Source organism: Pseudorca crassidens, chromosome 3 (assembly GCF_039906515.1).
Source record: "Pseudorca crassidens isolate mPseCra1 chromosome 3, mPseCra1.hap1, whole genome shotgun sequence".
NCBI classification, from domain to species: domain Eukaryota; kingdom Metazoa; phylum Chordata; class Mammalia; order Artiodactyla; family Delphinidae; genus Pseudorca; species Pseudorca crassidens.
Genome location: NC_090298.1, coordinates 164,564,013 through 164,591,719, shown reverse-complemented (window position 1 = coordinate 164,591,719; position 27,707 = coordinate 164,564,013). Strand labels below are relative to the sequence as shown.

The following is a 27,707-nucleotide window of genomic DNA, read 5'->3' as shown; positions in this document are numbered from 1 at the left end:
CAGACACAAAGAGACTAGGAGACCCAGCCAGAGGCCTAATGAACAGTGGGGAGTGGGGAAAGGTTGGTGGTCTCTGTCTGGCCAAGCTGCCCGCCGCCCCAAAAATGAATAACCCAGGCCGCCCCCCTAGGTGGAAACAATGACACAATCAGCTCCCAATACCAAGGCCCTGACATCACGAAGGGGGGCTGGCCAAGGTGGGGGGCGCCCCGCCCCTTGGCAGGCCTCTATGGCCAATGGGACGGGCCTTGGAAGAGGCCCGGGCCGCCTCCCGAGCTTCAAAAACATGTGAGGAGGGAAGAGGGTGCAGACGGATCTTCAGCTGCTGCCGCCTTCTTCAGCGCTGCTGCCACCGCTGTCCACCATCAGCCGGCATGTCCTCTGCTCACTTCAACCGAGGCCCCGCCTACGGGCTGTCAGCTGAGGTCAAGAACAAGGTAGGGCTGGAGGGCCTCCCCGCGACCTGGCCCACTTGCCCTGCCAGACCAGAGGCCCCACACTTGGGGTTCCCTGGACCCCCTTCCTGCCTATCCCATATGACTTGGAACCTGAGAGAGAAAAAGGACGAGTATATGGGGAAGGGGCTGCCTTCCTCCCTGGCCTGAGCATCCCAGAGCCCTCAGCTCCTGTTGGGGTGTGAAATGGGGGGGCATGCAGGCAGTCACAGGTAAACTGAGGCGGTTGGCCCATTGTGAAACCCCACTTGATTAGAGTCCCCCGTTAACCCTTTTTGTTTCTGGGGGTCTGGGGAAGGACTTGATTTTGCCCACACCCCCTAGCCCGACTAAGAATTTGCGGAGTGCTCCAGAGCTGGGGTTCCTGGGGGGTGAGGCCCCAAGGTGTTGGAGATTGTGAAGGAAACGGAGACAGCTGGGGATAGGCAGAGAGTGGGCATTCGGGACAAAGCAGGGGTCTCCTAATTCTGGGGGTGGGAGGACATGGGGACATCGCCTTCATGCTATGGATGGGTAAACTGAGGGTCAGAAAGAAGAGACAAGTAGCTCAGGTCCTATATAAGAGAGATTCAGAACTGGGCCCCTGAACTTGCGGCCCGCGTCCCCCATGGCATCAGCTTCTCCAGGGCAGCGAGCTTGAAGTCCCCAACCCACTGAAACAATCCCCTGAGCATTGCCCAGGGAGGAGTCCCAGCCCCATTTGACAGAGGGCAACACTGAGGCTCAGGGTGGCTTTTCCCAGGGTTCCACAGGCAGGAAATGGGGAGCTGGAATTGGGAACCTGGGTCGGGGGGATCCTCGGGGCTGGAGGAGGGGGCGGGTAGGGGACGGGTGCTCGGGCAGGAGACAGATCCCAGCGTCGCCCCCCCTCCCCCCAGCGCCGGCCCAGGAGCCGAGCGGAGCCGCCGCGCCATATAAGGCGGCCTCGGGAGCCCGGCCCGCGGGGCCGCGCTATATAAGGGCCGGTTTGCTTTATAAAGCCGGGCTGATGGGGAGGGGGGCGGCAAGGCCGGGGCCAGGTGAGGGGGCCTTCCCCTCCTCTTTCCCCTCCCCCAGAAGAAGGGGCGACCGGGTCTCCCAGGGGCCCGGAGCCTGTCTGGGCTGGGGTAGAGAGTTCTGGGGAAACGGAGCGGGGGCAAAGCGGGAGAGGAGAGGTGGGGGAGAGACGCAGAGATACTGGAAGCCTGAGACTTGAGAGGGACGGATGGGGGAAGGCGAGCCTGGAGCAAGATAAGACTGAGACAGGGATGGAGAGGTGGAGAGAACGCTGAGCCCCATCCTCGCCCGAGGCAGGGAACCTGAAGTCGGAGAGATGGAGAGAGACCTATGAAAGCAGAGATGGACGAGCTATGAGGCCCACCCCCAGCCGGACACGAAGAGATGGGGACAGGATGACAGTGCCTAGGAAAGACAGACAGAGCTGGGAGAGAGACTGAGGACATCGTGCTATGGGGAGAGAGACAGAGAAATACAGACATGCACGGGGCCAGGAGTAAGGCAAAGACAGGCCCTCACCCCGAGCCAGAGAGGGGGCCCCAGGGATGAGGACCTAGAGAGACACTGAGACAGAGATATAAGACAGAGCTGTCCCCTGCAAGGCGGCATCCGGGGGCACCTCCTTAGGGCTCCTCCTCCCCTGCCTGAAACTCCCAGGGGGGGCAGGGCCAGGGGAAGTTAAACCCCAAGTTTGGTCTGCAGGGGGAACCAAGAGGCCAGGCGCCGCCCCCCAGCTCTGAGTATCTCGTTCTCCACCCCTTAATCCACATTCGGTGGTGCCAAACCTCAGAATGCCTGGAATGGCCCCTGGGCAGGTGCCGCCTCAACACTGGCCCTCAGCACATCCCCCCCCACCCCCCTCAGCTGGACGTTGGGACAGAATTGCCTTAGTTGGGAAGGGACGAGGGAAGAGAGCAGACCTAGGGAAGCTTGGATTGGGCCTGGGAGCCAACCCTGCTCCCCACTGCATCCTCACCACCTTCTCTGTGTCCCCCACCGCCAGCTGGCCCAGAAGTACGACCACCAGCGGGAACAGGAGCTGCGAGAGTGGATCGAGGGGGTGACAGGGCGCCGCATTGGCAACAACTTCATGGACGGCCTCAAAGACGGCATCATTCTTTGCGAGTGAGTGCGGCACTCATGGCTCAGACTCTGCCTTGGGCTGCCCCCAACCGCTCATCTCTACTACCTGAGCTCCTCAAATGACCGAGAGCTCAGAGCTGGATTGGGCACGTTCTATCTGATACCTTTGTTGTGAGGTATCAGATATAAAGGTAACCACTGTGCCCATTTAACAGGAAAGAAAACTGAGCCTCGGGTAAAGCCTCGGGTAAAGCCCAAAGTCCCACGCTGCTCCAACAGAAATGACTTCCGAATCTAGAGTCTGAACCGCCAACGCATACGGGGCAGCCACATGTATGGTCTCTAGAGTCCCAAGGAAAGGAGGTCACAGCGAAAAGGCACTGGGCCACATCAGCTGTCCGCTGCTGGCTTGGTGACCTGAGCGATGTGCCACAGTAATTTAAGTGGGCCCTGATTTTCTCCCCCTCTCAGAACCTAATCACTGAGGGAGAGGAAAACCCTCGACAGCTCCCAAGCCCCGATTCCAGATTCCACCTCCTAGATTTCACTGCAACCCTATTTCTGGGTAGGGCCCTGAGCCCAGCTGGGGTCCTGTCTTTTTCTCTGAGTCTGACCCAGGGCAGGGTGACCCTAAGAGCCAGAGCTTGTGCTAGGGAAGCTTCCCAAAGGCACAGCGTTACCAAGCCCTAGCTGCTGGAAAGAGAGGGGCTGGGGGATGATGTTCTACCATATCCAAGGAATCGGGGGATGGTCTGCTGTCCCAGGCCTTAAAGAGTGCAGGGCCACCCACCCGTTTATGGAGGAGGTGCATTTAGGGAGCACCTGTTGTGTGCCAGCCAGGTCTAGGCGCTGGGGATAGTGAACAAAACACACTTGACTTGGGGCGCTTACAGAGCTTTAGTCCTGGTGGGGGTGATTGAACAAATAATTGATGAAATAATCACATACTTGCCTGTGGTGGGAAATGCCATGAAGAAGAGTCGAGCTGGGAAGGATGGGGGGCGGGGGGCATGGGGTGAAGGGTTGCTGCTTTGTACAGAATGGTCTGGGAGGTCTTTCTGAAGAGGTAATATTGAAGCAGAATCTTGGATGAAGTGAGGGAAGTTGCCGGCAGGACATCTTAGGGAAGAGTGGGCCAGGCAGCGGGGACAGCCAGTGCAAAGGCGCTGGGGTGGGAGCATGCCTCAGTGATCAGGGAAAGTGGAGGGAGTTAGCTGGGGGCCAGATGGTACAGGGCCTCTTCATCCTTCATACTATGGAGTTAGGCTTTTATTCTCAAGGCAATAGGAAACCATGGGAGTGCTCTGAACTGGGGAGTAACTGGAAATTTTTTTTTTTAATTGAAATATAGTTGATTTACAGCTGTGTTAACTTCTGCTGTACAGCAAAGTTATACAAGGTCCTACTGTATAGCACAGAGAACTATATTTAATATCCTATGATAAACCATATGGAATTGTTTTAAGAAGGCCATTTTAGCCATGGGATGACAAGCATCTGGAGGGGATGAGGTGGAAGCTGGGAGCCCAAGGGGAGGTCAAGGCAAGAGCCCAGGAAAGAGACACTGGTGGCTCAGAGCAGGGCGGAGGTGGGCTTCTGGAAGTCTTCAGGAGGCAGAGTAAAAGCAATTGCTGAGGGATGGAATGTGGGGGTGAGAGAGAGGGAGAGGAGAGTCAAGGGCGGCGGAGGGCTTTGTCTGAGACCTGGAGGGCTGGGTTTACTGAGCCGGGGAGGATGGAGGGAGTTCTGTGGGGGAAAGTGGGTGTCAGGAGTCCAGGTAGGGTGAATTTGATTTGAGACACCCATGTGGGGCGCTGGAATGGAGAGTAAGAGGTGGGCTGCAGGAAGATGTTGGGGAGTTGTTGGCATGTGAATGGCATTTAAAGTCAAGAGAGGACTTCCCTGGCTGTCCAGTGGTTCAGACTCTGCGCTTCCACTGCAGGGGGCACGGGTTCGATCCCTAGTCGGGGAACTAATATCCCACATGTCGCGCAGTGTGGCCAAAAAATAAAACAAAATGCCAAGGGACTGGATGAGATCAAGGGGGTGAGTGTAGCCAGAGAAGAGGTCCCAGTTCTGAGCTGCGGGCTCTCCGAGGTGTAGCGGTTCGCAAAAGGAGATTGAAACATGGTCACGAGCGAGGCAGGTGCACCCAGGAGACTCCCCTATACCCTCCATCGGGAGACTTTCTGACCTGAACGAGTCTAGCTCCCTGGGGTTGGTTTCCCATCTGGGTCCTGCCTGTGTGTGCGGACGGTCTGTGGTGGGGCTGCAGCTGGGGGCTGACTGCAGTGGGAAACAGAAAAAAGGAAAGCTCCCACTGACCATCATCCTGACCCCTTGTCCCGCTGGACTGGGCTTGGGTGGGGGCAGTAGGGGTCCCCTTCCTCAGTGCCCTCCCCTGCGCCTTGCAGGTTCATCAACAAGCTCCAGCCAGGCTCTGTGAAGAAGGTCAATGAGTCCACCCAGAATTGGCACCAGGTGAGCCCAGACTCTCTTAACTCTTTCGACCCCTGGCCCATAGCCCCTCAGAGCTCCACCCAGACCCCCACTCCCCTCCCACCCCTGACCGCCACCGGCTCCCCTCCAGCTGGAGAACATCGGCAACTTCATCAAGGCCATCACCAAGTACGGGGTGAGGCCCCATGACATCTTCGAGGCCAACGACCTGTTCGAGAACACCAACCACACCCAAGTGCAGTCCACCCTCCTGGCCCTGGCCAGCATGGTGAGTGTGGCTGAAGGGTGGGCATGGGGCCGGGAGCCTGCGGGCGCTCGGGGCTGGGATGCGGGTGGGGCCACTTGTGCCCTCTGAGCCCCGCGTGGGTGGGAGGGGGAAAGCAGGTGCTGCTTAGGGTCTCCGAGGGGACAGTGTGGCCCAGGGCTTCCTTGTCAGTCCCTGCCTCCCTCACCCTCCCCAGGCCAAGACGAAAGGGAACAAGGTGAACGTGGGAGTGAAATATGCAGAGAAGCAGGAACGGAAATTTGAGCCAGGGAAGCTAAGAGAAGGGCGGAACATCATCGGGCTGCAGGTACCGCCCCTTCTACATCCGGGTCTCACTGCTGAGCTGAGCAGAGGGTCAGGGAGTGGAGGAGGCTGGGAGGGCGCCCTGGTCCCTGCAGGCTTTGGCAGGGGGGTGGCAGGATATTTGGCCTTTACTAGACTATACGCTTGGCATTTTTCCATACCCTAACTCACTCCTCCGACAGCTCTAGGGGGTGGGTACTATTACCAGCATACCCTTTATACAGACGGGAAAACTGAGGCCTGGAGAAGATAGCTTACTTGCCAGGATTGCCCATGTGATGAGTGGCCGGGCTGGAACTTGAACCCTGGAAGTCAGGCCACCTATCAGTCAAGTGACCCACCTTCTCTGGGCCTCAGTTTCCAGTCTGTAGCCTGAGGGTGGAAACAGTGCCTCCTTAGAGGGCCATTAAGTGTCTGCTGACATGAGTTACATCTTGTGGCCCACCGTGAGATTTGTAAGGGGTGATTCTCCTTCTGGCTCCCTAGATGGGCACCAACAAGTTTGCCAGCCAGCAGGGCATGACAGCCTACGGCACCCGGCGCCACCTCTACGACCCCAAGCTGGGCACAGACCAGCCCCTGGATCAGGCCACCATCAGCCTGCAGATGGGCACCAACAAGGGAGCCAGCCAGGTGTGTGGGGGGCCATGGGGCGGGCTGGTGGGGCTGTGCCCCTCGCCGTCCCCTCGGCCTGACTGCACTGCCCTCCGCAGGCCGGCATGACTGCTCCCGGGACCAAGCGGCAGATCTTCGAGCCGGGGCTGGGCATGGAGCACTGTGACACGCTCAATGTCAGCCTGCAGATGGGCAGCAACAAGGGGGCCTCGCAGCGGGGCATGACAGTGTATGGGCTGCCCCGCCAGGTCTACGACCCCAAGTACTGCCTGACGCCCGAGTACCCGGAGCTGGGCGAGCCTGCCCACGACCACCACCCGCACAACTATTACAACTCCGCCTAGGGCCCTGGGCCTCCCGCCTTCCCCCGGGGAGGCCGGTGCTGCTCTTGGCAGGGCCCAGCCCGGCCCGCCGACCCCCTCCCCCTGCATGGCTCCTCCAGCCCCCTGGCACCTGCCTACAGGGTTAGCGTTTGGGGGGAGCAGACTGGGGGGGGCCTGGGGGGGGAAAGGGGGCTCCTCCCTGGGTCCAGCATAGAGCCGGGTGTTCCCAACAGCACCCAAAGGACGCACTGAGCAAAGCTACCCCGCTGTCCCCCACTCCCCACAGGTGGGTCCCCCAGGACAAGAAGCCCCCCCAAGCGAAGCCCCCAGAGCCCAGGCTCGCCCCCCTCCCCCATTCCCACAGTGGGAGCAAACTGCATGCCCAGACCCCCAGCGGACACACGCGGTTTGGTTTGCAGCTGGCGTTAAGGGATGTGACAGCGGTGTTTGTAACGCGAGCACTTTCTTTTTCTACTTCACTGGAGCACAATAAATGGCTGTAAAGTCACCTGAGGACTCAGGGCTGCTGTCACAGAGGCTGGGTGGCTCCAGCACACGCATAAGTGGCCTCGCTCAGATACACCCCATCTCCCACACACACACTCACATGCACCCTAAGATACACACACAGAGCTCACAGAGCTCGCTGGACCCAGGATGGGCTCCCCCCCACCCCGACTCACACACGAAATCCACATGCACGCACACTTCGTGTGTATGGTGTACACACGCTCTGTACAGCCTTACTGCACATACCCTTTCACGCACAGATACACATGCAGTACACACTCCTACGTCAAGGCACATAAACACATAAACCCTCACACAGGTACACAATACACACACACACACACACACACACACACATGTACCTTCCCTGGGAGCCTGTGGGTTGCGTTGAGGCCAAGCGCCGGAACGGGCTAGATGGGATGTAAATCACAGTTCTGCAGCTTGCCAGCTAGGTGACCTTGGGCAAGTCACTTCCCTTCCCTAGGCCTGTTTTCGCATTAGGAAAATGAGGACATGGAACCTTGTGGGGTCACAGGGAGCTTAAATGAAATGACGCCTCCGGACAGGGGATGACATTTGGTACTGACCATGAGAATGGACAACCAGCCAGGTCCTGGAGGCCCCTGTGGGCAGGGAGAACCCTTTAGTCCTGAAGTAGACTGTGGGAAGGTGGGAGGGGACAGGGCAGTGGGGAAAGATGGGCACTTTGGACAGATGTGCCCACTTTGGATGGGCACAGTGGAGGCACTTTGGCAATAGCCCTTTACCAACTGGCACAGAGCAGTTAAGTAGCTGACTGCAGGGTGCAGCTGGCCCAGGCGCCTGGCCTGCCAGCCCAGGATCCCAGAAGTCTGGACAAGGTCCCAACCTCCCCACATTTCAGAGGAGACCCTGCTCTCCCGGTGATGTGGGCCCCAGCTAACCTGCCCAGAAGTTATCAAATGCCAGGGTTCCAACGAGAGGATGTGGCCATGCTGGGGGCACAGCGGTCTTCTCCCCTTCCCTCCCCAGGGCAGGGGGCGAGGCTGCAATGTGGGGACCTGCAGAGACAGACATCGGAAGACCCGCTCGCACAGACGCACACGGCCCCTGGGGCCTCGTAAACTGGATTCCAGGCGCTCTTGGCCTGGCTACCCTAAGTCCTGCTACCATGGGGCCAGCTCGGGGAAGCTATGCTGAGGAGGATCCATGCCTGGCCTAGGGCCCTGCCTTCTTGGGAAAACAGCACCATATTAGCACTTGGTCTGTAAGACTGGGGTGGGTGGGCCCTGGTTGGCAGGAGCCCCCTTTCCCTGCACCCCAGAGGGCATCCCCCCCCGCCCCGGCACCTGTCCACCACTCTGCCTGTGTCCGCTGGGTCCTGCCTCAGCCAGGGGACCCCACCTAGGGCCTTGGAGGGGGAGGTGGGAGCACCAAGGAGGGGTATGTCAGGGTAGAGAGGGCCCTGGGGGACACATGCCGGACCCAGTGGCTGGGCCTGGTGGCCAGGGCTTCTGGCCTGGTCAGCATCTTCTCGGCCGTTCACATCCCCCACTGCCCTGGTGGGTCCGAGTCTGTTGGAACTGTGCCAGGAATCATGACAGGTGCCTCCATCCTCAGCGTGGCCCTGGGAGGAAGGTTCCATCATCCTTCCCACTGTACCAACGAGGAAGCCAAAGCACAAGTCACTTGCTGCCCAGGCTCACGAGGCCAGGTGGAGGAGATGGACCCGCCCCACACTGCCGAAGCGTCAGGCCCTCCGCACCACGAGACCATCTGGGGTCTCACCATCAGCCTTGTTAAGGTGTGTTTTTTCCAATACCACCAAGCAATTAACTCAGTTCTGACACTCTCTACCTGGAGGAAGCGTCAGATCCCACGGGATAAGCGTTCTGTCCAAGACTGCCCCTCCCCCACTTACGCTGCCAATCACAAGTGCAGGTGGTTTACCTGTGCTTTTGAGCCACCAGCTGGAGATCGGGCCCCCACCACCCCCTCCTCAGATCTGGTTAATTTACTAGAGTGGCTCACAGAACTCGGAGAAACATTTTACTTATTACATCACTGGTTTATTATAAAAGGATATAACTCGGGAGGAGCCAGATGGAAGAAATGCCTAGGGCAAGGTATGAGGAAGGAGGGTGGAGCTTCCATGCCCTCTCCCAGTGTCCCAGCACCTCCCTGTGTTCACCAAGGGCGGAAGCTCACCAAATCTCGTCCTCATCTCGTGCTTCATCTGTAGGTCCCTTCCCCTTCCCGAAGGTTGGTGGGTGTGGCTGACTGAATTCCTCCTCTGCGTCCTGCCCCTTCCTGAGACTACCTAGGGCCCCACTCTAAGTCACTTCATTAGCATAATCTCACCTGTGATCAAAAGGGGCTCTTTATGGATGACAAAAAGTACTCCAGTTGCTCAGGAAATTCCAAGGGTTTTAGAAGCTTCCTGCCAGGAGCCAGGGACAAAGCCCAGGCATTTCTTCTTACACCCTACACGTGCATCTGGCTCCACCTCCAGCCTTCCGGAGAGACTCCTCTCGACCCTAGGACAAGGGTCCCTTACTCTTCTCCAGTGCTCCCCACCGCCCCCCCCCCCAGGAAGCCAGGAGCTGTTCCCTTAGCCTGGACCCTGGACTCAGGAGGAAGTAAGATGCTGGGCTGTGAAGCCAGGCCTCCTGGGTTCAAGGCCCGGCAGCCGCGCAGTCTTCTGGCTGTGGGACCTTTGGCCGGTGACCTCCTGTCTCGGGCCTGTTTCCTCATCCGTGAGCATCTTCCTTCCTCAGGGCGGCTGTCGCGACATGGGGGCAAGGCAGGCAAACCTGACATTGGCCTCTGGCCCAGTGTGGCCCCTGAGCCTTAGCTCCTTCAGGCTGTCCCCCAGGAAGCCTTCTCTGACCCCCCCAATCCCCACCCTGGGCTCTGCTGGCCCCGGCTTCTGCTGTGACTGTAAACATCGGACATAAACATGTAAACGCCTGGCCAGATGTCTGTGGGTTTATCCCTGTCCCCTGAGCCCAACACTGCCCTGGTTTCACCTTGAATGCTTGTAGAGTGGATAAAACGTTGTACGGTTTGAAGGGCTGACCCTTCCAGTGGCCCGCCAGGCCACCTCTGAATGCCTCAGTCTCCCCCGTTCCCTCGTTGAGCCCCTGGGTCTGACCCAGAGCCCAGGAAAGCAGAGAGCTGGGAGTTTCGCGTTGGCTGCTTTATTTAAGGGCTGGTGATCGACAGCTATCCCCAACCCAGCCCCTCCCTCCTCTACAAAAGTGGCCAAACGTGAAAACAGGCCGCCCTGCCAGGGGGCCTGTGGGGCTGTGGCTTGAGTCCCAGGCCACACACCTTGGAAGGCAGGGAAGGAGGATGAGCAGTTGGTCCAGTTCAAATGGACAAGTGCTGGTGAGGTGGGGTAAGACACTGGAGAGTCCCGAGGCAGCCTCTGCTGGGCTTGCCCTCACCTATGATGTCAGGACACAGGTCCCTGGAGGAGCCAGGGCCCCAAAGCCAGGTGGCCAGGTGCCAGAGGAGGGAGTAAGTCAAAGGCTTTCGGAGCCAAGGGAGGCAGTTCAGGCCCCTGGGGCCCAGCAACCCTTCAACTCTACCCCATGCCCACGAGGACACCCCCACAGTCACACCTGCAGCCACACCCACTCACACCCATGCCCACACTCACTCCACACACACACACACACACAGGGCTGCAGAGGCCCTGGACCCACACCCTGGACCCTGGAATGTCTCTGGATTGGTACCCAGCGGGTGAGGCTGCCAAGGGAGTGGGTCCTCTGCGTTGCTACTGATTGGCTGCCTCGCAGGCATCTATCCAATCGCTGTACACGTCCACTGGTTCCGACAGATCTGAGCCGCTGAGGTCAAGGGCAACTGGTAGCACTGGACCCCTTTCCTATACATACTTCTGTTGTTCACGCTACTGTTAGCCAGACCCCGCCCTGAAGCCTGTCACCCCATGTAAGTCAGCACGTGGCACTGGTTCCTCTCGGTGGCCACACCACCAGGGCACGCAGCAGGGCTGGGTGCCCTTGAGCAGCCCACTCTGGGCAGAGCAGCCCTGGCGCCTCGCCCCCGTCCCCTGGGGAAAGCCCGGGTTCCCAAGGATACAAGTGATGGGCGTCTGGAATTCTTCCAGGCACACGGTACAAGAGATGACTCCGGTGTTGCGGGCCCGGTCCCTGGAACGGGAGGAGATGCGGGGACTTAGTGAACGAAAGGGCCTGTGTCTGTGGGTGACGATCCCCCTAACCAGGAGGGCTGGAGACAGAATGGAAGACAGTGGGGGTGGGGGGAAGCCACCCCCCGACCGAGGAAGGAGAGGGCCGGCCCCATGAGGCAGGATCCTGGGCCCCGCTCACATTTTCACGTCACAAGACTTCTCGTGGTTGCAGAAGGGGCAGGTGAACTGGGTCTCTAGGGTGCCTGTCATCTTCTTCTTGGGGGGTGGCTTCCGTTTTGACTTTCTGCGCCCCATGTCTGCAGGAGGGCAAACCTGTGGGAGGATGGGGGCAGAAGTCAGCGACTCGTGGGACCCACGCGTCCCTCTGGCTCGACGCTGTAGGAAGCGGTCATCCTCACCCCACCCCCGCCTCCCCATTCTGGCATCATTCTTCCGTGACAGTGGAGGTCAGCAGCCTGCCAGATAAAGACCAGAGTTCCACTTATACTTAAGACCACTCTCTATGCAATATCCTTGTTCTTAACTAAGGGTGCTTCCAATTCACTGAGTAGACAGAAGCAGTCAGACCACATCCACAATCCACAAGTCCCCAGGACCACCCACTCGACCTTCTCTCCTTTGCTATGGAAGAACGTCCACGCGCCCCACGAAAACAATTTGCTACCTTGTGCCTTGGATCCCAACGTCACATCTTCTCTCTCTACTGGATCATTAACAAACACACTTGTTATGACCTCTCCCATCATTAAAAACCACCCCTTCGTTCTCTGTGAGCTTTTCTAGCAGAGCTGTCTGCGTTCCCTCCTACCCTCTCTCCACAGCCCCTTCCATGCTGTCCACCCCAAGGGGCAGCCCTCACTCCTCAGGCTACTGGACACACCGGTTCCTCCTCCCACCATTCTCATAGGGCTCTCCCACCCTCCTCAGTGGCAGCTTCTTGCAGTCTCTGCTGCTGCTGCAACCCCATCCTCACCCCGTCAATTCGCTAATGATGGTGAGTCCACAAGCTCAGTCTTTGGACCCCTCCCCTCTCCATCTCCATCTCCATTCATTTCCATGGAGATCTCACCCAGCGTCAGGGCTTCAAATGCCTCCTCTACACCGACGTCTTCTCTGAACTGCAGGCTCCCCTGGCCACCTGCCTCAGCCATACTCCTACCCGGTGCTACCAAACGTTTAAACAGAACCTGTCCAAAACCGAGCTCCGAACACCTCAATGTGTTGTCCCACAGGCAGCAAGTCCATCTTTCCAAAAACCTTAGACTCATCCTCAATTCCTTTCGCCCTCTCTCACACCCCTTATCCCATCCTGACCCTACTGTTCTACCTTTAAAAGACATCCAGCATCTGACCACTTCTCACCACTCCCAGGGCCAGCTCCGTGGTCTGAGTCTTGAGTTCCAGTCATCTCTGGCCTGTATTATCACAACAGCATCCTCACTGGTCTCCCTGCATCTCTAACTCTGCCCAGCACCCTCCAAATGTGAATTCCTTGAAGGCAGGGATTTCTGTCTTTTCTTTGTATCCCCAGCGCCTAAAACAGCTCGTGGCACAGAGCTGGCTCCCAACAGAGATTTACTGAATGAATGAATGACCAATGCCAAGCCTACAGTAAACCACAGCACTGCTGCAGTCCAGGCAGGCAAGGTATCTGCTCTTGTGCAACTGATATTCTAGCGGAGGAAGACAGACCCTTCAGCTAACTAATAAGGGAGATAATTTCCAATATTGCTAAGTGCTATGAGGTTAATGAAACAGGGCTGAGTGAACGCTTCTGGGACAGGGCTACCTAAGGGTGGAGCTGGAAGAATCCTTGGGTAAGAGTCATTTAAGCTGAGGCCTGAATAAGAGAAGGCTACCATGCATGGTAGTCCAGGCAGAGGGAATAACAACTGCAAGGGCTCCAAGGCAGAAGAAGCTTTTCTTGAGAAAGAGAAAGAAGACTGGTACAGCTGAAGCCCAGCGAGTAACGGGGAGATGGGTGTGAGATGCAACAGGAGAGCAGCGGCCAGACCCTACAAGACCCAGTAGGCTTTAGTAAGCCGGAGCCAGTTCTGCAGCCCAGGCTCTCACCTTCGGGGGTACAGGGGTAGTGTTCTGTTGAATTTTTCCCCCCAAAGCCTGGCCCTGGTTACCACCCGCACCAGAATCACCTGGGGGTGCTCAAAAAATGCAGATTTCTGAACCTAACCCCCAGATCTCCCGGCACTAGAATGTCAGTTTTTTCGGGTTCGGGTGGGAGCATGATTTGCCCACTGCTGAATCCCCAGCACGCACAGTTCCTGGTATGCATTAAGAGCTCAATAACTGTTGAATATAAACAAGTCTCCTGAATCAGAAGCTACAGGTGGGCCCCAGAATCTTTTTCCCTGGTGACTACAGCACCCGCCAACCACACTCCAGAAAAGGGAGTCTGGCCTGCACATAAAACTCCAGGGGCCTCGGACTGTACTTTTGTGGCGATCTAAGTCCAAAGCGCGCCAAGGTGGGGGCTGGAAAAGGGCTCAGCCACCGACCCTGCCGGGACTCAAGAGGAGGCCGGTGGGCCGTCCTTCCAGGCTCACCGAGGCTTCGGCGTCGCCTCCCGCCGGCCGCCGGTAGAAGCCAGGCCTCCGAACAGCGGGCTGGGACCCGCTGGGACCCGGGGGAGTCAAGTTCCCCGATGGGCCGCCCCCCAAGCCCTGGGCCCTGGGCCCCTCCTCCAGGACCCCGTCAGCGCCCCGGGGTCGCGGAGCGCCCAGTCCCACCCGGCCCCAAAGCCCGCCCGCGCGATCCCTCACCTGCACTCGCCAACGATCTTTGCGACAGCCTCGTTCACCCGGGAGACAGTGACTTCCAGCTCCCGGCGGAAGCGGAAATCCCTCCTCTCCCCTTCTGTCTCACCCACCCGAGGCCGGGACCTCCCAGCGAGTAAGCCCCGCCTCCTCCAGTGTCTGTGTGCGCACGCACAGAGTAAGTCTTCTCTGTACTCTCCTTCCGGGCCCGGAGGCGGGATCGCAGTGCGCGTGCGCGAGGGCTGGACCGCATTTCACAGTTGGTGCGCGAGTGGCCGCTACTTCTAGTGAGCTTCCGTGGTGGGAGTTCCCGCGTTTCAGGAGCGGTGGACCGGGCCATAGCAGCACTGGAAAGGCAGCCTCTCCCATGGCTGCAGTATCTTCACGTGCCTTCTCTCCCACTTCAAGCCCCAGCTCCTCGCAGCTCACCTGGGTCTCCCCGATGTCGGGCACATTCCGATATCTCAGTGCTAAGAAACGACAGATACCAGTATGGCTGAATCAGAGTTAACGGGGGAAGCTTGTAAGAAGCTCTTCTCAAACTTTAACAAGAACCTGTGGATCTTACTAGAATTCAGGTTCTGGTTCATTAGGTCAGAAGTGGGGCCTGGAAGTCTGACTTTCTAACTAGGTCCCCGGTGCCATACGTGCTGTTGGTCTGCGGGACCACACTTTGAGTGCCGAAGTTATAATACATGAGTTTGGACAGGCAGGTGGGGGCTGGGGGAGGGGAAAACAAAGCTCCACAATTCCCACGATGTAGTGAAGAGGCTGGACAGAAATATAAAGGGTCAGTTGCTACACTGCTCAGCGCAGCAGAGAGGAGTGTGTGGATCTCAGAACATGTGACGGTGGAGGGGGCTGCCAAACTAGTACAGAGGTTAGAGAAGGCTTCCCTGGGAGGCCGATGCTCAGGATGGAATCCAAAGCCTGAGTGGAAGTCACACAGACAGAAGTAGCACCTATAGAACTTAAGAGGGAGTGAAGGAGAGAGGAGTGTCAAGGGTGGAGACCCTGGGCGCTGCCTCTTACTCAGATGAGGCAGGCTCAACAGAGATAATTCGGAGGAGCGGTCAAGGGTTGTGTTTGGCTGTGATTAGTCTGAGACAAGCAAGAGGGGCTCTGGAAGGGGCCTTTGGAAGAGAAGCCAGGAGCTCAGGAGAAGGATCTGGATGTGATTTTGAGAGTCATCTGCATATGGAGGTTATTTAAAGTCTTGGGGCCAGAGGAGGTCACATGGTTTCAGGGGTAAGGGGCAAAGTGTAGCAAAAGAAGAGGGCTAAGAAGGACACCAGGGCTCCCCAGCCTTAGAGGTTAGGAGGAGAAGCCAGCAAGAGACTGGGCAGAACAGTGAGGTAGGAGGAGGAAGACGTGGGTTGCCCTCTCCCCGAAGCCTCCAGAGGCAGGTATTTCAAGACGAGGAGAGTGATCAGCTGTGTCACATGTGGCTGTGAGTTTGAGTAAGATGAGGAAAGAGAATTGACTGTTGACTTTGGCAAGTGTTTGGTCCCTGGCAATCTTGATAAGAGCTCTTTCATTGGAGCGATTAGGAAAATAACTTGTCAAGAGATCTATCGATGTATTTCCAATAGACCTATCTCCAAGAATTCCTCTAGAGGGCAGTGTTACTCTCAGAACTGCCAAGCTTAACCCTTGGCAGTGCCTCTCTGGAGGACCCCTTCTCCGTGCTTGTACGAACCTGGATACACACAGGATGGGATCATACCATACATGTTACCTTGCAACTTGCTATTTCCACTTAGTGGTCAATACACATACAGATAATTATTGTGTGGCTGCCGTAGTCATGATTGCCAGGTTCACAGGTTTTGTGTCTTTTCTTTCTCTTTTCCTTTCTTCTCTCTCTCTCCCTTTCCTTCCTTCCTTCCTTCCTTTCTCTCCTTTCTTTCTTTCTCTGTCTCTCTTTCCCTCCCTCCCTTTCTTCCTCCCTCCCTTCCTTCACATCTTTATTGAGATATAATTGACAGACAATAAACGGCACATTTTGACATATACATACACCTGTGAAGCCATCACCACAATCATGATAGTGACTGTTTCCATCCCCCCAAGAAGTTTCCTTATGTCTCTTTGTAGTCAGTCCCTACCCCACCCTCAGCCCTTGACACCAACTAATCTGTTTTCAGTTCCTATAGCTTTGTGTTTTTGAGGAAGTCCCATAAACAGAATCATACAAAACGTAGCCTTTTGAATTTGGCTTCTTCTACTCAGCTCAGTACGTTTGCAACGTGTCCATTTTTTTTTTTGGCCACACTGCTTGTGGGATCTTAGTTCCCCATCAGGGATTGAACCCATGTCCTCAGAAAGCGTGGAGTCCTAACCACTGGACCGCCAAGGAATTCCCTATGTCCATGTTGTGTTTATCAGTAGTTGTTCCTTTTTATCATTGAGTTGTATTCCGTTGTAGGGATGGACACAGTTTGTCTATCCTTTCACCTACTGATGGACATTTGGGTTGTTTCCTTTTTGGGACGATTATGAATAAAGCTACTATGTACTGTCTCATTCAGATCTTTGTGTAGATGTTCATTTTCTACTGTATTTTTTAAATTTAATTTTTATTTTATTTTGGAGGGTAGTTGATTTACTCTACTGTATTTTATTTCTACACTAAAACATGTGATTCCTCTGGAATTCATTTTTGTATACGGTCTGAAGTAGGGTTCAGGTCGTGTTTTGTTCTGGGCTAACCGACAAGGCAGATAACATCTTTCCTGGGAAGTTGTAATGTCACCTTAACCTACATCACGTTCTCATGTGTTCTTGAATTTGTTTCCGGATTCCCTCTGGACATTTTCCCGGAGCCAGGGTCATGCTGTTTTGATGACAGTGCGTTTTGCTGTTTGGCAAGGCGGCTTTCTCACCTTGCTATTCATGAGTCTTGGCCTTGGAGGCTGTTGAGAGGGTGGATGTGGCCTGACTCTCCATTGACAACCTCCTGGCTGAGTGAGGGTGCCGGTGCCAGGCCCAGCACCTGGTGTGAGGAGGGGAGTGGGGAGATGATAATATCCGTGATGGTTGAATCAGATGCAGTTGCTCAGGAAAAGCGGGAAGAGATGAGACTCTGTGACTGGTCTCCAGGAATTCTGCCATCTTATTTCCTGTAATTTACAAGGCATCTTTTTTTTTTAAACATCTTTATTGGAGTGTAATTGCTTTACAGTGTTGTGTTAGTTTCTGCAGTATAACAAAGTGAATCAGCTATATGCATACGTATATCCGAATATCCCCTCCGTCTTGTGACTCCCTCCCACCCTCCTTATTCCACCCCTCTAGGTGGTCGCAAAGCACCGAGCTGATCTCCCTGTGCTATGAAGCTGCTTCCCACTAGCTATCTATTTTACACTTGGTAGTGTATATATATCAGTGCTACTCTCTCACTTCGTCCCAGCTTACCCTTCCCCCTCCCCGTGTCCTCAAGTCCATTCTCTACGTTCTCTTTCTGACTTCACTCTGTATGACAGACTCTAGGTCCATCCACCTCACTACAATTAACTCAATTTCATTTCTTTTTGTGGCTGAGTAATATTCCATTGTATATATGTGCCACATCTTCTTTATCCACTCATCTGTCGATGGACACTTAGGTTGCTTCCTACAAGGAATCTTTCTACCCATGGCCGTGTGCTGGCTGACATTGTCCCCTGAGCTGGAAGGAAGCCCTCTAGGAGGGCATGTGTCTATCCTGCCTTATTCCTTTGGGTGCTCCTTGAGTTGGCACAGGACTTGGTGCTTGGTAGACATGCTTGGCCATTGTGGAGGAGGGGGGCCAATCCCCCTCTCTGCCACTAGTTCCCTGTGTCAGCTTGGATGTGTCACTTCTCCTTTCCACCCTCTGGGCCCTGTGAACTGGGATGTTGGGCTAATTCCACACTCCGGGCCCTGCAAACAGGGACACTGGGCTGACTTCTGATTCAGACCCCTGCCGGCTTGGAGCCTCTGAGTCAGTGGGAAGAGGCAGGGTGGCCGTGAGCTGCCTTGACTGTCGTGGTTAAGATTGAGGGTCTGACGCCTCCTGGATATGACCTTGGGCACCTGACTTAATCTGTTGAGCTTCTGTCCTCTGAGAAGCCAGGATGACGCCGGCCCTTTCCTCCTGGGTCAGGATTAGAAGGGATGGCGGGTAATTTGGCATAGAGCTTGGTGGGCGGTAATGTCAGCTGGAAAGAACTCAGGGCTGGCATTCTGGTAAGACAGCTTTGCTTAATTTTTTTTTTTGCGGTACGCGGGCCTCTCACTGTTGTGGCCTCTCCCGTTGCGGAGCACAGGCTCCGGACGCGCAGGCTCAGCGGCCATGGCCCGCGGGCCCAGCTGCTCCGCGGCATGTGGGATCTTCCCGGACCGGGGCACGAACCCGCGTCCCCTGCATCGGCAGGCGGACTCTCAACCACTGCGCCACCAGGGAAGCCCCAGCTTTGCTTAATTTTAATAGTAACACATGTTACCTTGTAACAAATTCAGCAGTGTTGACTGCTACAAAGCAGCAAGCAGAAGGTGCCACTTCCATCAAGTCCCTTTCCCCAGAGAGGTGAGGCAAGGGATGCTCACGACACACGTTCAGGCTTTGCAGGTATTCTTTTTTTTTTTTTTTTTAATATTTATTTATTTGGTTGCGCCAGGTCTCAGTTGCAGCATTTGTGGCTAGTGGGCTCCTTTAGTTGTGGCATGCGAACTCTTGGTTGCGGCATGCATGTGGGATCTAGTTCCCTGACCAGGGATCGAACCCGGGCCTCCGGCATTGCGAGTGCAGAGTCTTAACCACAGCGCCACCAGGGAAGTCCCTGCAGGTATTCTTTCATTGACTATTTGGCAGTGACCAAAGGAGGCTCGATTCAGGAGACAGCTGCACCCCCATTGCCCAGAACTCAGTAACCTCACTTATTTTACCCAGGGTGCTATTTCGTTCTATTTAGGTGGGCTGGCAGCTGGACCCACACAGTTGGGTCCCTGGCCCCGTAGCAGCTGAAGTGGCCGTTGAGGGCAGGCCAAGAGAGCAGTTCCTGTGACGGGCTGGCTCAGGCCGTTTGTGGTGGGTGTTAGTCAACTCAGAAGCCCAGAGGGGAACTGGGTTTCTCTGCAGCTTTCAGTTCAGGGTGAGCATTCTGCTTTCAGCATTCCTCGGCAGCAACAGGCCCTGAAATAATTCTGCTTCTGGAAGTTTTCCTCCGTACGTACTTGCACAGATGTGCAAAAGCATGGGTCCAGGTGTGTCCACTGCAGCTATGTTGGTAAGAGGGAGAGATTGGAAAAGATTGGTTTATCCTACAAGCATATCTGCATATGTAGGAAATGAATGTGTGGGTCATTTATGGCAGCATTGTTTGAGGATAGCAATCCAGGCGACCCTCAGTAGATGGCTGTTTAGATAGACAGTTGGGGACTGGCACACAGTGGGGCCTCTGTAGCTGCAGAAAGAAGCTCCCCCAGAGGGCTGATGGGCAGATCTCCAGGTACGACAGGCAGAAACAGCAAATTGAAGAAGAGAACCTTTGGGGGTGCAGGAAATGCTTTTATCTTGATTGTGGTGGTGGGTTTGTGGGTGTATGCCTTTGTCAAAACTTACTGAACTGCAGACTTTCAAAAGGTGTCAATTAGACCACAATGAAGTTAGTTTGAAAAAGCAAACAAAACCAAAACCAAAAAAGCAAGGTGCAGATCAGTGGGAAAGGGGAGGAAAAAACCCGTTCAGGTTTGCTTTCATTTGCGCACTGAAATCCTGCAAGGAAGCCCAAGGCATTTACAGAAAGCTATTTCCTTTCTGGAAAGGTGGAGGGACAGATGGGAAGGGGGTGAGAGATATTTTACCTTTCTACAGTTTAGATTTTCGAACCATATGAATAGCACCGATTCCACAGTGAAATGAACAAAAATGAATGTTCTGATATGAACAGTCCACTTGTGGTTAAATAGACCCCCCCCCCCCCGCCACAACCCCAGAAGAAAAAAAAGAACCTCCCTGTCAGTCCAGTGGTTGAGACTCTGTGCTTCCACCGTGAGGGGCATGGGTTCGATCCCTAGGAACTAAGATCCCGCCAAGAAAAAAAAAAAAAAAAAAGGAAAAAAGAACTGCGTATACATTGTGATGTTTTGTGTGAAAAAAGGAGGATGTTTTTATTATGGAAGGAAAGAACATGATGATGGCTGTCCCTAGGAAGGTGAGCATGGGGGAGGAAGGCTTGCTTCACGTTGGACCCTTCTTTGTGTTTGGTCTTTACTTAAAATCGCATCCATGTATGAGGCCAGTTGGTTATGGATGAGGCTTAGAGATGGAGACGCAGGCCAGCAAGTGGGGGAGCCCAGACCCTTTCAAACCCAGGTGATGCATCTCGCCGGTGAGGTGAGGAAAGGGATGCTCACGATACACGTTCAGCCTCTGCAACTATTTTTTTTTATTGACTATTTGGCAGTGACGGAAGGATGCCTGATCCAGGGGAGGGCTTTCCCTCCCTGTCCCCCAATGCCCGGAACTCAGGCTGGGCGAGCCCGGCCAAGGGGCCTGGCACTCTGGCCGGAACACGTGTCCATGCTTCTTTCACGTATATGGGCATCCTTGTCACAAAGGCCACGTGGCACCACAGTTTCTCATCTGTCCTTCTCCTTCCTGCTCTGCCGTAGCACCACCGGCCCTTGAGAAAGCCTGCCCATGGGCAGGGGGTCCCAGCGGGACCCACTCACCCACCAGCTGGGAGGCGCCCCTAACTCAGGCCCCAGCGTGGAGCCCCCGTCGGTGCTGGTGCTCAGACTTGGCTTGCCTTGGCAACTTGGTCTTGAAGAGGGACTTGCCCGAGGCCTCGATGTAAGTGATGCTCATCTCTTTGGGGCTGATCTCAACGTAGGCGAAGCCACCCAGTGAGTTCTCGGCCCCGTAGTGGAAGCGCAGGTAGCCACTGGGGACCTTGCGCAGGTGCTTCTTCGAGGGGTCCATGAAGTTCCCGGCCCCGCTCAGCACGAAGCCCACGCCGTTCTCATCCTGAAGGTACTGCGGACAGAGGAAGCAGGGTCAGTGGAGTCCCCAGCCCCTCAGTGAGGTTTACCACTGGCTTGGTGTCTACCTGTCTTGAGTCCAGGGTCAGGCCTGTGATGGACCACAGAGTCACCTTGAGCAAGGGACATACCCCACCCCCTCCTGTCCTGGGCCTCAGTTTTCCCACGTGTGAGAGTGTATTGCTCTGAGCAATCAATAGTCAACTGGAACCCGTGAGATGGCTTTTAGGGAACTTTGGGCTGTTTTCTGGTTAGCGAGCATAGAGTTTGAGAGAGAGTGACGTTCCGGGGGCTCCCACACAGCAGGAGGACCCCAATATGCCACGTGGCACAGTGGCTGGGCTGGGGACCCCTTACCAGGCTCTCGCCCACCCTCAGTTCCCTCACCTGCAGGTTGTGGTCATGGCCACACAGGTAGGCGGTGACCTTGTGCGTGGTCAACAGCGGCAGCAGCTGCTTGACCAGGCAGTGGGTGGGCCCGTGCTCGGCGATGGACCACACGGGGTAGTGGCCGGCCACCAGCACGTAGTCCTCCTTGGCCGCCGCCAGCTGCTTCTTGATCCAGGCCAGCTGCGTGCGGGCCATCGCCAGGTTGCGGGGCCTCTCGGGCTGCTGGCTGGCAAAGTCGTCCGAGTTGCCACACAGTGTCACCGTGTCCAGCATGAAGATGGCCACGGACACGTTGGACCGTGGGATCTTGAAGCGCAGGCGGTAGTAAGGGCTAGGGAAGTTCCTGTGGATGGGATGGAGGTGGTGGGCGCCCGTCTTGGGCAGAGAAGCCCCAGGCTCAGCTCTGGCTGATGGATCTCTTTGCCCACCTGAGCGAGGCTGGCGGAGGGATGGATAGAAGGTGGGGCAGGCTCACCAGCGCTTGGAGATCCTGGAGTAGGCTATCTGTGCCGAGACGTTCCCCAGATGGTCGTGGTTGCCAGCCAGCACGTACCAGGGCACGTTGCGGAGTGAGGAGGCAGAGAACACATCCTCAAAGGTCTCCTGCAGCAGACAGAGAAGGGAGCCCCGCCCCCCCGCAGGTTCAAGCAGCCATTGGATGCTCCCACCGAGTCAGGCGCTATGTACAAGGGAGACGCTGAGTGTGCTAGGCGTCTACAAGTGTCATCTTCCCTCTGCCCTCTCCAGAGTCAAAAGGTCGAGTGGCTTCTCCACGCATCCCCCCGCCTCCACACCTACTCCAGCGGCGCACACCTGGAACCTCTTGTCTTTGGCATCCTGCACGCCAGTGAAGTAGAAATTGTCTCCCAGGGACAGGATGAAGTCTGCGCCCAGGATCTGCACGGTCCTGGCAATCTCCTTGGCATTGGCCATTTCCCGGGCTGTGTAGAACGGGGCATTGGGGACCCCTCCCCAGTCACCCACGGCAACAAAGCGCAGGACAGGGGCGGGGGTGGTGCGGGTGTTGGTACTGATGCCAGCAGCCCAGGGGAGCACCAGGGGGAGCACCAGCGAGGCTTGCAGGACGAGCAGCACCGTCCACGTGTCCATCTGGGAGGGGAGAGACAAACGTCTGGGGCATGGGCAGCATGCGCCCCCCAGAGATCCCCACTTGCCCTGTTCTGAGAAAGGAGGAGACGGCTCCCTGCAGGGATGGCCTGGCTCCCGAGCTCCCGGGACTTGAGTGCAAGAGCTGGCTGGGAGGGTCAGGGGGCGGGCAGGGTCCAGCCAGCGAGGCGGGGAAGCAGGGGTATGCCGGGCCCAGTACTCACCCTGGGGGAGGCACAAGTCAGTCGGCTGGGGGCTCAGAGAGGCAGGTGAGCTCCAGAGCAGAACTGGCCGTCACTGAGCCTTTATTCCCTGGGGGCGGAAATGGATCATTAGAGGGGATGATGCAGTTTCTCCTCCAACTGTTCCAGAAGCCCTCCCCTCGGGTCATGTGAGCCTTGGAGTTAGTTCCCCGGCGGCCGGACACGGGATTCGAGGCGGGAGCGGGAGTGGGGGGTGGGGGGGGTCTGGCCTATGAGTGCAGCCGCGCCTGCCCCACAAGCTCCGCGTCTGCCCACAGGAGCGCGTTTGTGTCGTGGGCCTCGTGTGTGCTGTGTGCGCAGCTCTATCTGTGCGCCCCGGCCCTGCAACTCCCGTATGTGTGTCCGTGTCTTCCGCGGACGTGTTTGTCTGCCAGTGCCTGGGTGTGTCTGAGCTGTTTTCTGTGTGTAGCCAAGCGTGCCTGCCTCGGTCACATGTCTGCTGTGTGCCTGGGAGTCCCATGTCCCCGTGGCTGTGGACACTGCGCTGGCAGGGCCTGTGTGGCAAGCCTGTGACGCGCGCCTGCGTCCTCAAGTGGAACTGTGTGTGTGCGACGGGGAGCTGTGTGTCCCTGTCATGTGGCCGAGCCGAGTTGTGTGTCTCTGTGTTGTGTTTCTCAGCTGAGTTGTAGGTCCGGTGTGTGAGGTGTGTTTGACAACATCTGAGCCCGAGTCCCAGGGTCACCCCCCCTCCCCCAAACAGCAGGGGCTCCCTTTTCCAGGAAGTCCTGCCCACACCTTCCTCTCTGCCCCACCCCCCATTCAGGAGGAGGAACCCAGGCAGGAGGCAGCTGGTGACAAGCCGTGTGACCACAGACTTTCGACCCTCAGACCCCGAGGGCAGGGGGGCAGGCTATGGGGCAGCGGGGCCCCTGCACTTGAGGCCGCTCTGACCTGCCCCGCCCCTCCCCTCCCTGCCTCCCTCCTCCCGGCCCTGACTGCCCCGTGCACACTCACGCTGGTTCCCTACAGCCTCTTGCGAGAGTGGATGGGGGCCCCTCATTCACAGCCCCGCAGCCCCGACAAACAGGAAGTGGGTCACGAGGGCAGGCGGAGGCAGCTCCTCCGGGTGGAGACCTCCCGCCGCCGGGCGGTCTCACCTGGCAAAGGCTGGGCCAGGGGTCAAGGCCAGGCGCGGCCTTGCGAGCCGAGCTGCAGGAGTGCGGGGTGCTAGCCGTCGGGGCTGCCCGGGCTTTAAGGAGGCGGCAGTTAGCCCGCCCTGCCGGCGGGCAGGGGGCGGCCCAGGCGATCCCCGGCTGCAAACACGGGCGCCTGGGCCTCCTGGCCAGGCCGGCGCGCCCGGGGATGCTGCTGGGCCCCTGCGCGCCACCACGCCTGCGGGGCGCACTTCTGTAACAGGAGGTAACGCTCCCTGGAGGGCGGCGCAGACCTGCCGATTGGGCTGCAGCTCGGCCGGGCAGGGTGGCTCGGGGACCCGATTTCCTCCCTCTGTCCCCACGCAGGCAGAGTCTCCACCTGCCTGCGCACTTGGGGCGCCCACGGCCCCCACGATCGCAGCGCTGGGTGGGGCCTCAGCCCCGGGCTGCGCCACCCTCTAGTGAGGAAGTCTCATCTTCAACCTCAATTTCCTGGTCTTTAGGTGTGAGGGCAGAAGAGTCCAATCTTACTTAGAATCGCAAATAATTTATGTTGAAACACCCCTCCAGGAGCTGGGGCTGCAACCCTTCCCGCCTCCTTTTGAAGGTGGGTGGGAGGCAAAAGAGTCTCATCTGAAGAGTAAACAAGGGAAAGCAAAAGACGGGAACTTTCTGGTGGAGACACCTGGCAGACACCGCCCTAACAGATGGTCCAGGTGAACAGCATAGTGATGTCTTATTGATATCACGTGGCCCTGACATAATGTCATGAGAAGGGCCCCTCACCTCCTGGGTTTCTCCTGTCACCTGTAACCACAGGCTTATGATGAGAAAAATACCAGATACACCCAAATCCAGGGATATTCTACAGAGTACCTGCCTAGAACTCTGCAAGAATGGCCCAGTCATGAAAAAGCAACCTTTGAGGGGCTGTCACAGACTGGAGGAGACCCAGGAGCCGGGAGGACAAAGTGAATGTGGGATCTTGGGCCAGAAAAGGGGCACTTGTGGAAAAACTGGTGACATCCAAAGAAAGCCTGGAGTTTTGTGAATAGTAACACAACTAAGAAACAGAATCGCGTACATGTTCCAGGTATATCGTGGTTTCAGATGATGCTGGCCATAGAGGCAACAGTGAGGTGTATGTTGGAACTCTTTGCTTTTTTTTTTTGCAATTTTCCTGTAAATCTATAATTACTCCAAAATAAAACAGTTTACTTTGAAAATAGGCATGATCCAAGAAACTTAAACATGGATTCGACATGCACTGAGCACCTGCTGTATGCCCAGTACTGGCAGACCCAGCAGGGAACAAGACATATAGGAAATACCTGCTCTGCTGGGGCCCCATGTGCTGGTGAAATTTATATTCTAGCTGTTAATTACTTTCCATTCTTTGGGGGTGGGGTGGGGCATTCTCTTTCCATTTTATACATTATGTAGTGTTTGGATTTTTGCTTGAAAATCGCTGTTATTTTGCCAGCAGAATAAATGCAAACTTCCTCCTAACGTATCTGTGGTCTGAATGTAAACATGGGAAGCAAAGACCTCATCACAGATCCAGGGCAGGGATTGTTTTCTGGGGAGACAGGAAGAGGAATGGAATTGGGGCTCAGGGACAAGGGAGTGTCAGGCAGGGGGCTTCAACTTTATCCCTACTGTTTTCCTTTCACAGAAAAGGAAAAAAAAAATTATCTGAAGCAATTAGGACCAAATGTTAACATTTGCTTCTTCATGTGGCAGGTCTGGGGGTGTTTGAGGGGTTATCTTCTATGCTTTCTGTATTTTTTTGAGATCACACAAAATTATAATATTTATTATCATATCGTATTACCTGGTCTTTAAAGAAAAGTTGGAAAATACTGAAAAGTACAAGGAAAATGATTACACTCGTCTGCGTAGAGAGTGACTATTCAGTAATTTTTTTCCATTAATTTTTCTATGCCTACATGTGTCTTCTGAAAAATGGTATGCTATTGACACCATTTTTTTTTTTTTTTTTTTTTTTGGCCATGCTGTGCATCACACAGGAATCTTAGTTCCCTGACCAGGGATCAAACCCATGCCCACTGCAGTGGAAGCGTGCAGTCTTAACCACTGGACCGCCAGGGAATTCCCTACTGATACAATTTTTTAAGTTTGTCAAATGTTAACATCTTCTATATCTTTTAAATTAAAAAGTACAAAAGCACATGCACATGAAAAGAAATCAGACTTCTTGCGGAGTGTGTAATGAAACTTGTGAACCCTTGGCTATATCTCTCTGGTCCCCTCTGGGGTTCCGAGTAAACTCTTTTCCCTCCATTCACTCAGGGGAGCCCGCTTCTGCTGATTTTCTGTGGAGGTGGATCAGGATTTGGCTCTGAGCCTCCCTCCCCCTCCACTCCTGCCTTGCTTCCCAACAACAACGTCAATCCCATGGCTGAGTTCCTCCCTGTCCTCCCCTCCCCTCTCCGCCCCAGCTCTCACCACTCCTCTGGCCTTCTCACCCTTCCCGGAATAGGAGCCCTCGCTCTGACTTCAGGGCTTTGGTACTTGCAGTTCCATTTTCCTAGAAGGCTGTTCCTTCTCCAGCTACCACCCGTGGCTCCCTCCCACTGTATTTAAGTTCCTTTAACTTATCTAAAAAGCATCCCTCCCACCCCCATCCTGACTCCCTCTTAACTTGCTGTAGTTTTCTCAGTAGCCCTTATCAAGGCCTGATGAGCCAAACTCTGCTTATCTTGTTTTCAGTCTGTCTCCCCACCCGAATGAGGTCTGAGGCAACAAGAGCTGTCTGCAGTCAGTGGTGTTTGCTGCTGCTTCTCTGGCTTTTAGAATCTGGGGCCCACAAAGGCAGCTGCTCAGGAATTATCTGGGGAAGGATGAAATGAAGGGACTTGCTTGCACGACACAACCTTCCCTCCAGTCTGAATGTGCGGCTTCCCCCCGCCCTCCTGGCTTCATCCCTTGAGTGGATACCACTAACTCCTCTACAGCTTGCTTCAGATCTAAACTTTGTTGTTTTGTTTTCTTTGTTTTTTTGCCAAGCTGCGTGGCTTGTGGGATCTTAGTGCCCCCACCAGGGATGGAACCTGTGCCCCCTGCATTGGAAGCAGGGAGTCTTAACCACTGGACCGCCAGGGAAGTCCCAAACGTTGTGGTTGTTTTTGATAATCTGTCCAGGACTCTTGGAGATATGCCAATGTGTGCATCTCCTTCGTGTTGGGGCCACTGCGCACAAGTCACACTAAGGACAGTGTGTTCTGACCTCAGGGCCTTTGCACTTGCTGTGCCCTCCACTGGCCCACTCTCCCCCACCTTCTTGTCCTTGAGCACTTGGCTTCAATGCCACTTCCTCAGACGACCCTGACACCCTGACTCAGCACACACACCCAACACCTAGTCCCCTGTCTCTACTGTTGTCAAGTCCCCCGCCCCCCAAGGAATTCCCACGACAGCAGGTCTGGGTGGACAACAAATGTCCACTCGATGGGGTCAGAAGGGGGGCAGGCGGTTAGCATGACTTCTGACAAGCACGGTCAGTGAAGGGAGGTGTGCAGCAGATTGGTACATGTCGTGAGGAGAGCCTGAGGTGGGAGGTATCAGGAGCTAATGGCCTGGAGCTACGGAGTGTGGACTCGATCTGGAGGGTGACAGGTTTGCAGGATAGGGTCCAAGCTGTGTTTTTAAAAGGTCAGTCTGGAAAAAAGCACGTCACAGACAGATCTATATCGCCTGTCTCTCTATATCTATTATTATTATTATTATTATTATTTTGGCTGCACGGCATGTGGGGATCTTAGTTTCCAGACCAGGGATCGACCCCACGCCACCTGCAGTGGAAGTGCAGAGTCTTAACCACTGGACTGGCAGGGAAGTCTCATTTCTATATCTATTTATATCTATCTATCTGTATATCC

The 27,707-nt window shown here is 55.7% G+C and overlaps 3 protein-coding genes and 1 long non-coding RNA gene across 6 annotated transcripts; 1 reads left to right on the top strand and 3 right to left on the bottom strand.

Annotated features, from left to right (window-relative positions):
- The first annotated feature begins 300 nt into the window (after positions 1-300).
- On the top strand, positions 301-7,008 carry CNN1 (calponin 1). Its single transcript, XM_067733623.1, has 7 exons — positions 301-437; positions 2,455-2,576; positions 4,949-5,015; positions 5,125-5,262; positions 5,456-5,566; positions 6,049-6,195; positions 6,276-7,008. The coding sequence occupies exons 1-7, from the start codon at positions 375-377 to the stop codon at positions 6,519-6,521; spliced, it is 894 nt and encodes a 297-aa protein (XP_067589724.1). The 5' UTR covers positions 301-374; the 3' UTR covers positions 6,522-7,008.
- LOC137222425 (uncharacterized) lies at positions 2,572-8,327 on the bottom strand. The gene is made up of 5 exons (XR_010942445.1): positions 7,934-8,327; positions 7,373-7,420; positions 5,821-5,934; positions 4,729-4,820; positions 2,572-4,165 (listed from the first exon to the last, which is right to left on the bottom strand). It is a non-coding gene; the product is annotated as an uncharacterized lncRNA (long non-coding RNA).
- A 709-nt stretch (positions 8,328-9,036) lies between these two features.
- ELOF1 (elongation factor 1) lies at positions 9,037-14,110 on the bottom strand. Of its 3 annotated transcripts, none has more exons than XR_010942444.1 (5): positions 13,953-14,110; positions 11,351-11,484; positions 11,100-11,170; positions 10,323-10,838; positions 9,037-9,771 (listed from the first exon to the last, which is right to left on the bottom strand). XR_010942444.1 is itself a non-coding variant. In XM_067733626.1 (5 exons), the coding sequence occupies exons 2-4, from the start codon at positions 11,464-11,466 to the stop codon at positions 10,774-10,776; spliced, it is 252 nt and encodes an 83-aa protein (XP_067589727.1). In that variant the 5' UTR covers positions 11,467-11,484; positions 13,953-14,110; the 3' UTR covers positions 9,037-9,771; positions 10,733-10,773. The 3 variants fall into 3 exon arrangements, 2 of the variants coding, with proteins under 2 accessions (XP_067589727.1, XP_067589726.1); XM_067733626.1 differs by having other exon boundaries at positions 10,733-10,838; XM_067733625.1 differs by lacking the exon at positions 9,037-9,771 and having other exon boundaries at positions 10,171-10,838.
- Positions 14,111-20,050: 5,940 nt separating this feature from the next.
- On the bottom strand, positions 20,051-23,052 carry ACP5 (acid phosphatase 5, tartrate resistant). The gene is made up of 5 exons (XM_067733622.1): positions 22,673-23,052; positions 22,155-22,451; positions 21,817-21,944; positions 21,339-21,684; positions 20,051-20,946 (listed from the first exon to the last, which is right to left on the bottom strand). Exons 2-5 carry the CDS (start codon positions 22,449-22,451, stop codon positions 20,668-20,670), a joined length of 1,050 nt encoding a protein of 349 aa, XP_067589723.1. The 5' UTR covers positions 22,673-23,052; the 3' UTR covers positions 20,051-20,667.
- Between the last annotated feature and the right edge of the window lie 4,655 nt (positions 23,053-27,707).

Bases quoted from the DNA above. Each gene is read 5' to 3' on its own strand.
- CNN1 (XM_067733623.1), top strand. From the start codon at position 375: ATGTCCTCTGCTCACTTCAACCGAGGCCCCGCCTACGGGCTGTCAGCT. The intron at 438-2,454 runs GTAGGGCTGGAG...CCCCACCGCCAG, and splicing joins CAGCTGAGGTCAAGAACAAG to CTGGCCCAGAAGTACGACCA. The intron at 6,196-6,275 runs GTGTGTGGGGGG...TGCCCTCCGCAG, and splicing joins CCAACAAGGGAGCCAGCCAG to GCCGGCATGACTGCTCCCGG.
- ELOF1 (XM_067733626.1), bottom strand. From the start codon at position 11,466: ATGGGGCGCAGAAAGTCAAAACGGAAGCCACCCCCCAAGAAGAAGATG. The intron at 11,171-11,350 runs GTGAGCGGGGCC...CTCCCGTTCCAG, and splicing joins AAGTCTTGTGACGTGAAAAT to GGACCGGGCCCGCAACACCG. The intron at 10,839-11,099 runs GTATCCTTGGGA...TCAGCGGCTCAG, and splicing joins ATTCCAGACGCCCATCACTT to ATCTGTCGGAACCAGTGGAC.
- ACP5 (XM_067733622.1), bottom strand. From the start codon at position 22,451: ATGGACACGTGGACGGTGCTGCTCGTCCTGCAAGCCTCGCTGGTGCTC. The intron at 21,945-22,154 runs GTGTGCGCCGCT...TGTCTGCTGCAG, and splicing joins CCAAAGACAAGAGGTTCCAG to GAGACCTTTGAGGATGTGTT. The intron at 20,947-21,338 runs GTGAGGGAACTG...CTCTGTCCGCAG, and splicing joins GCCATGACCACAACCTGCAG to TACCTTCAGGATGAGAACGG.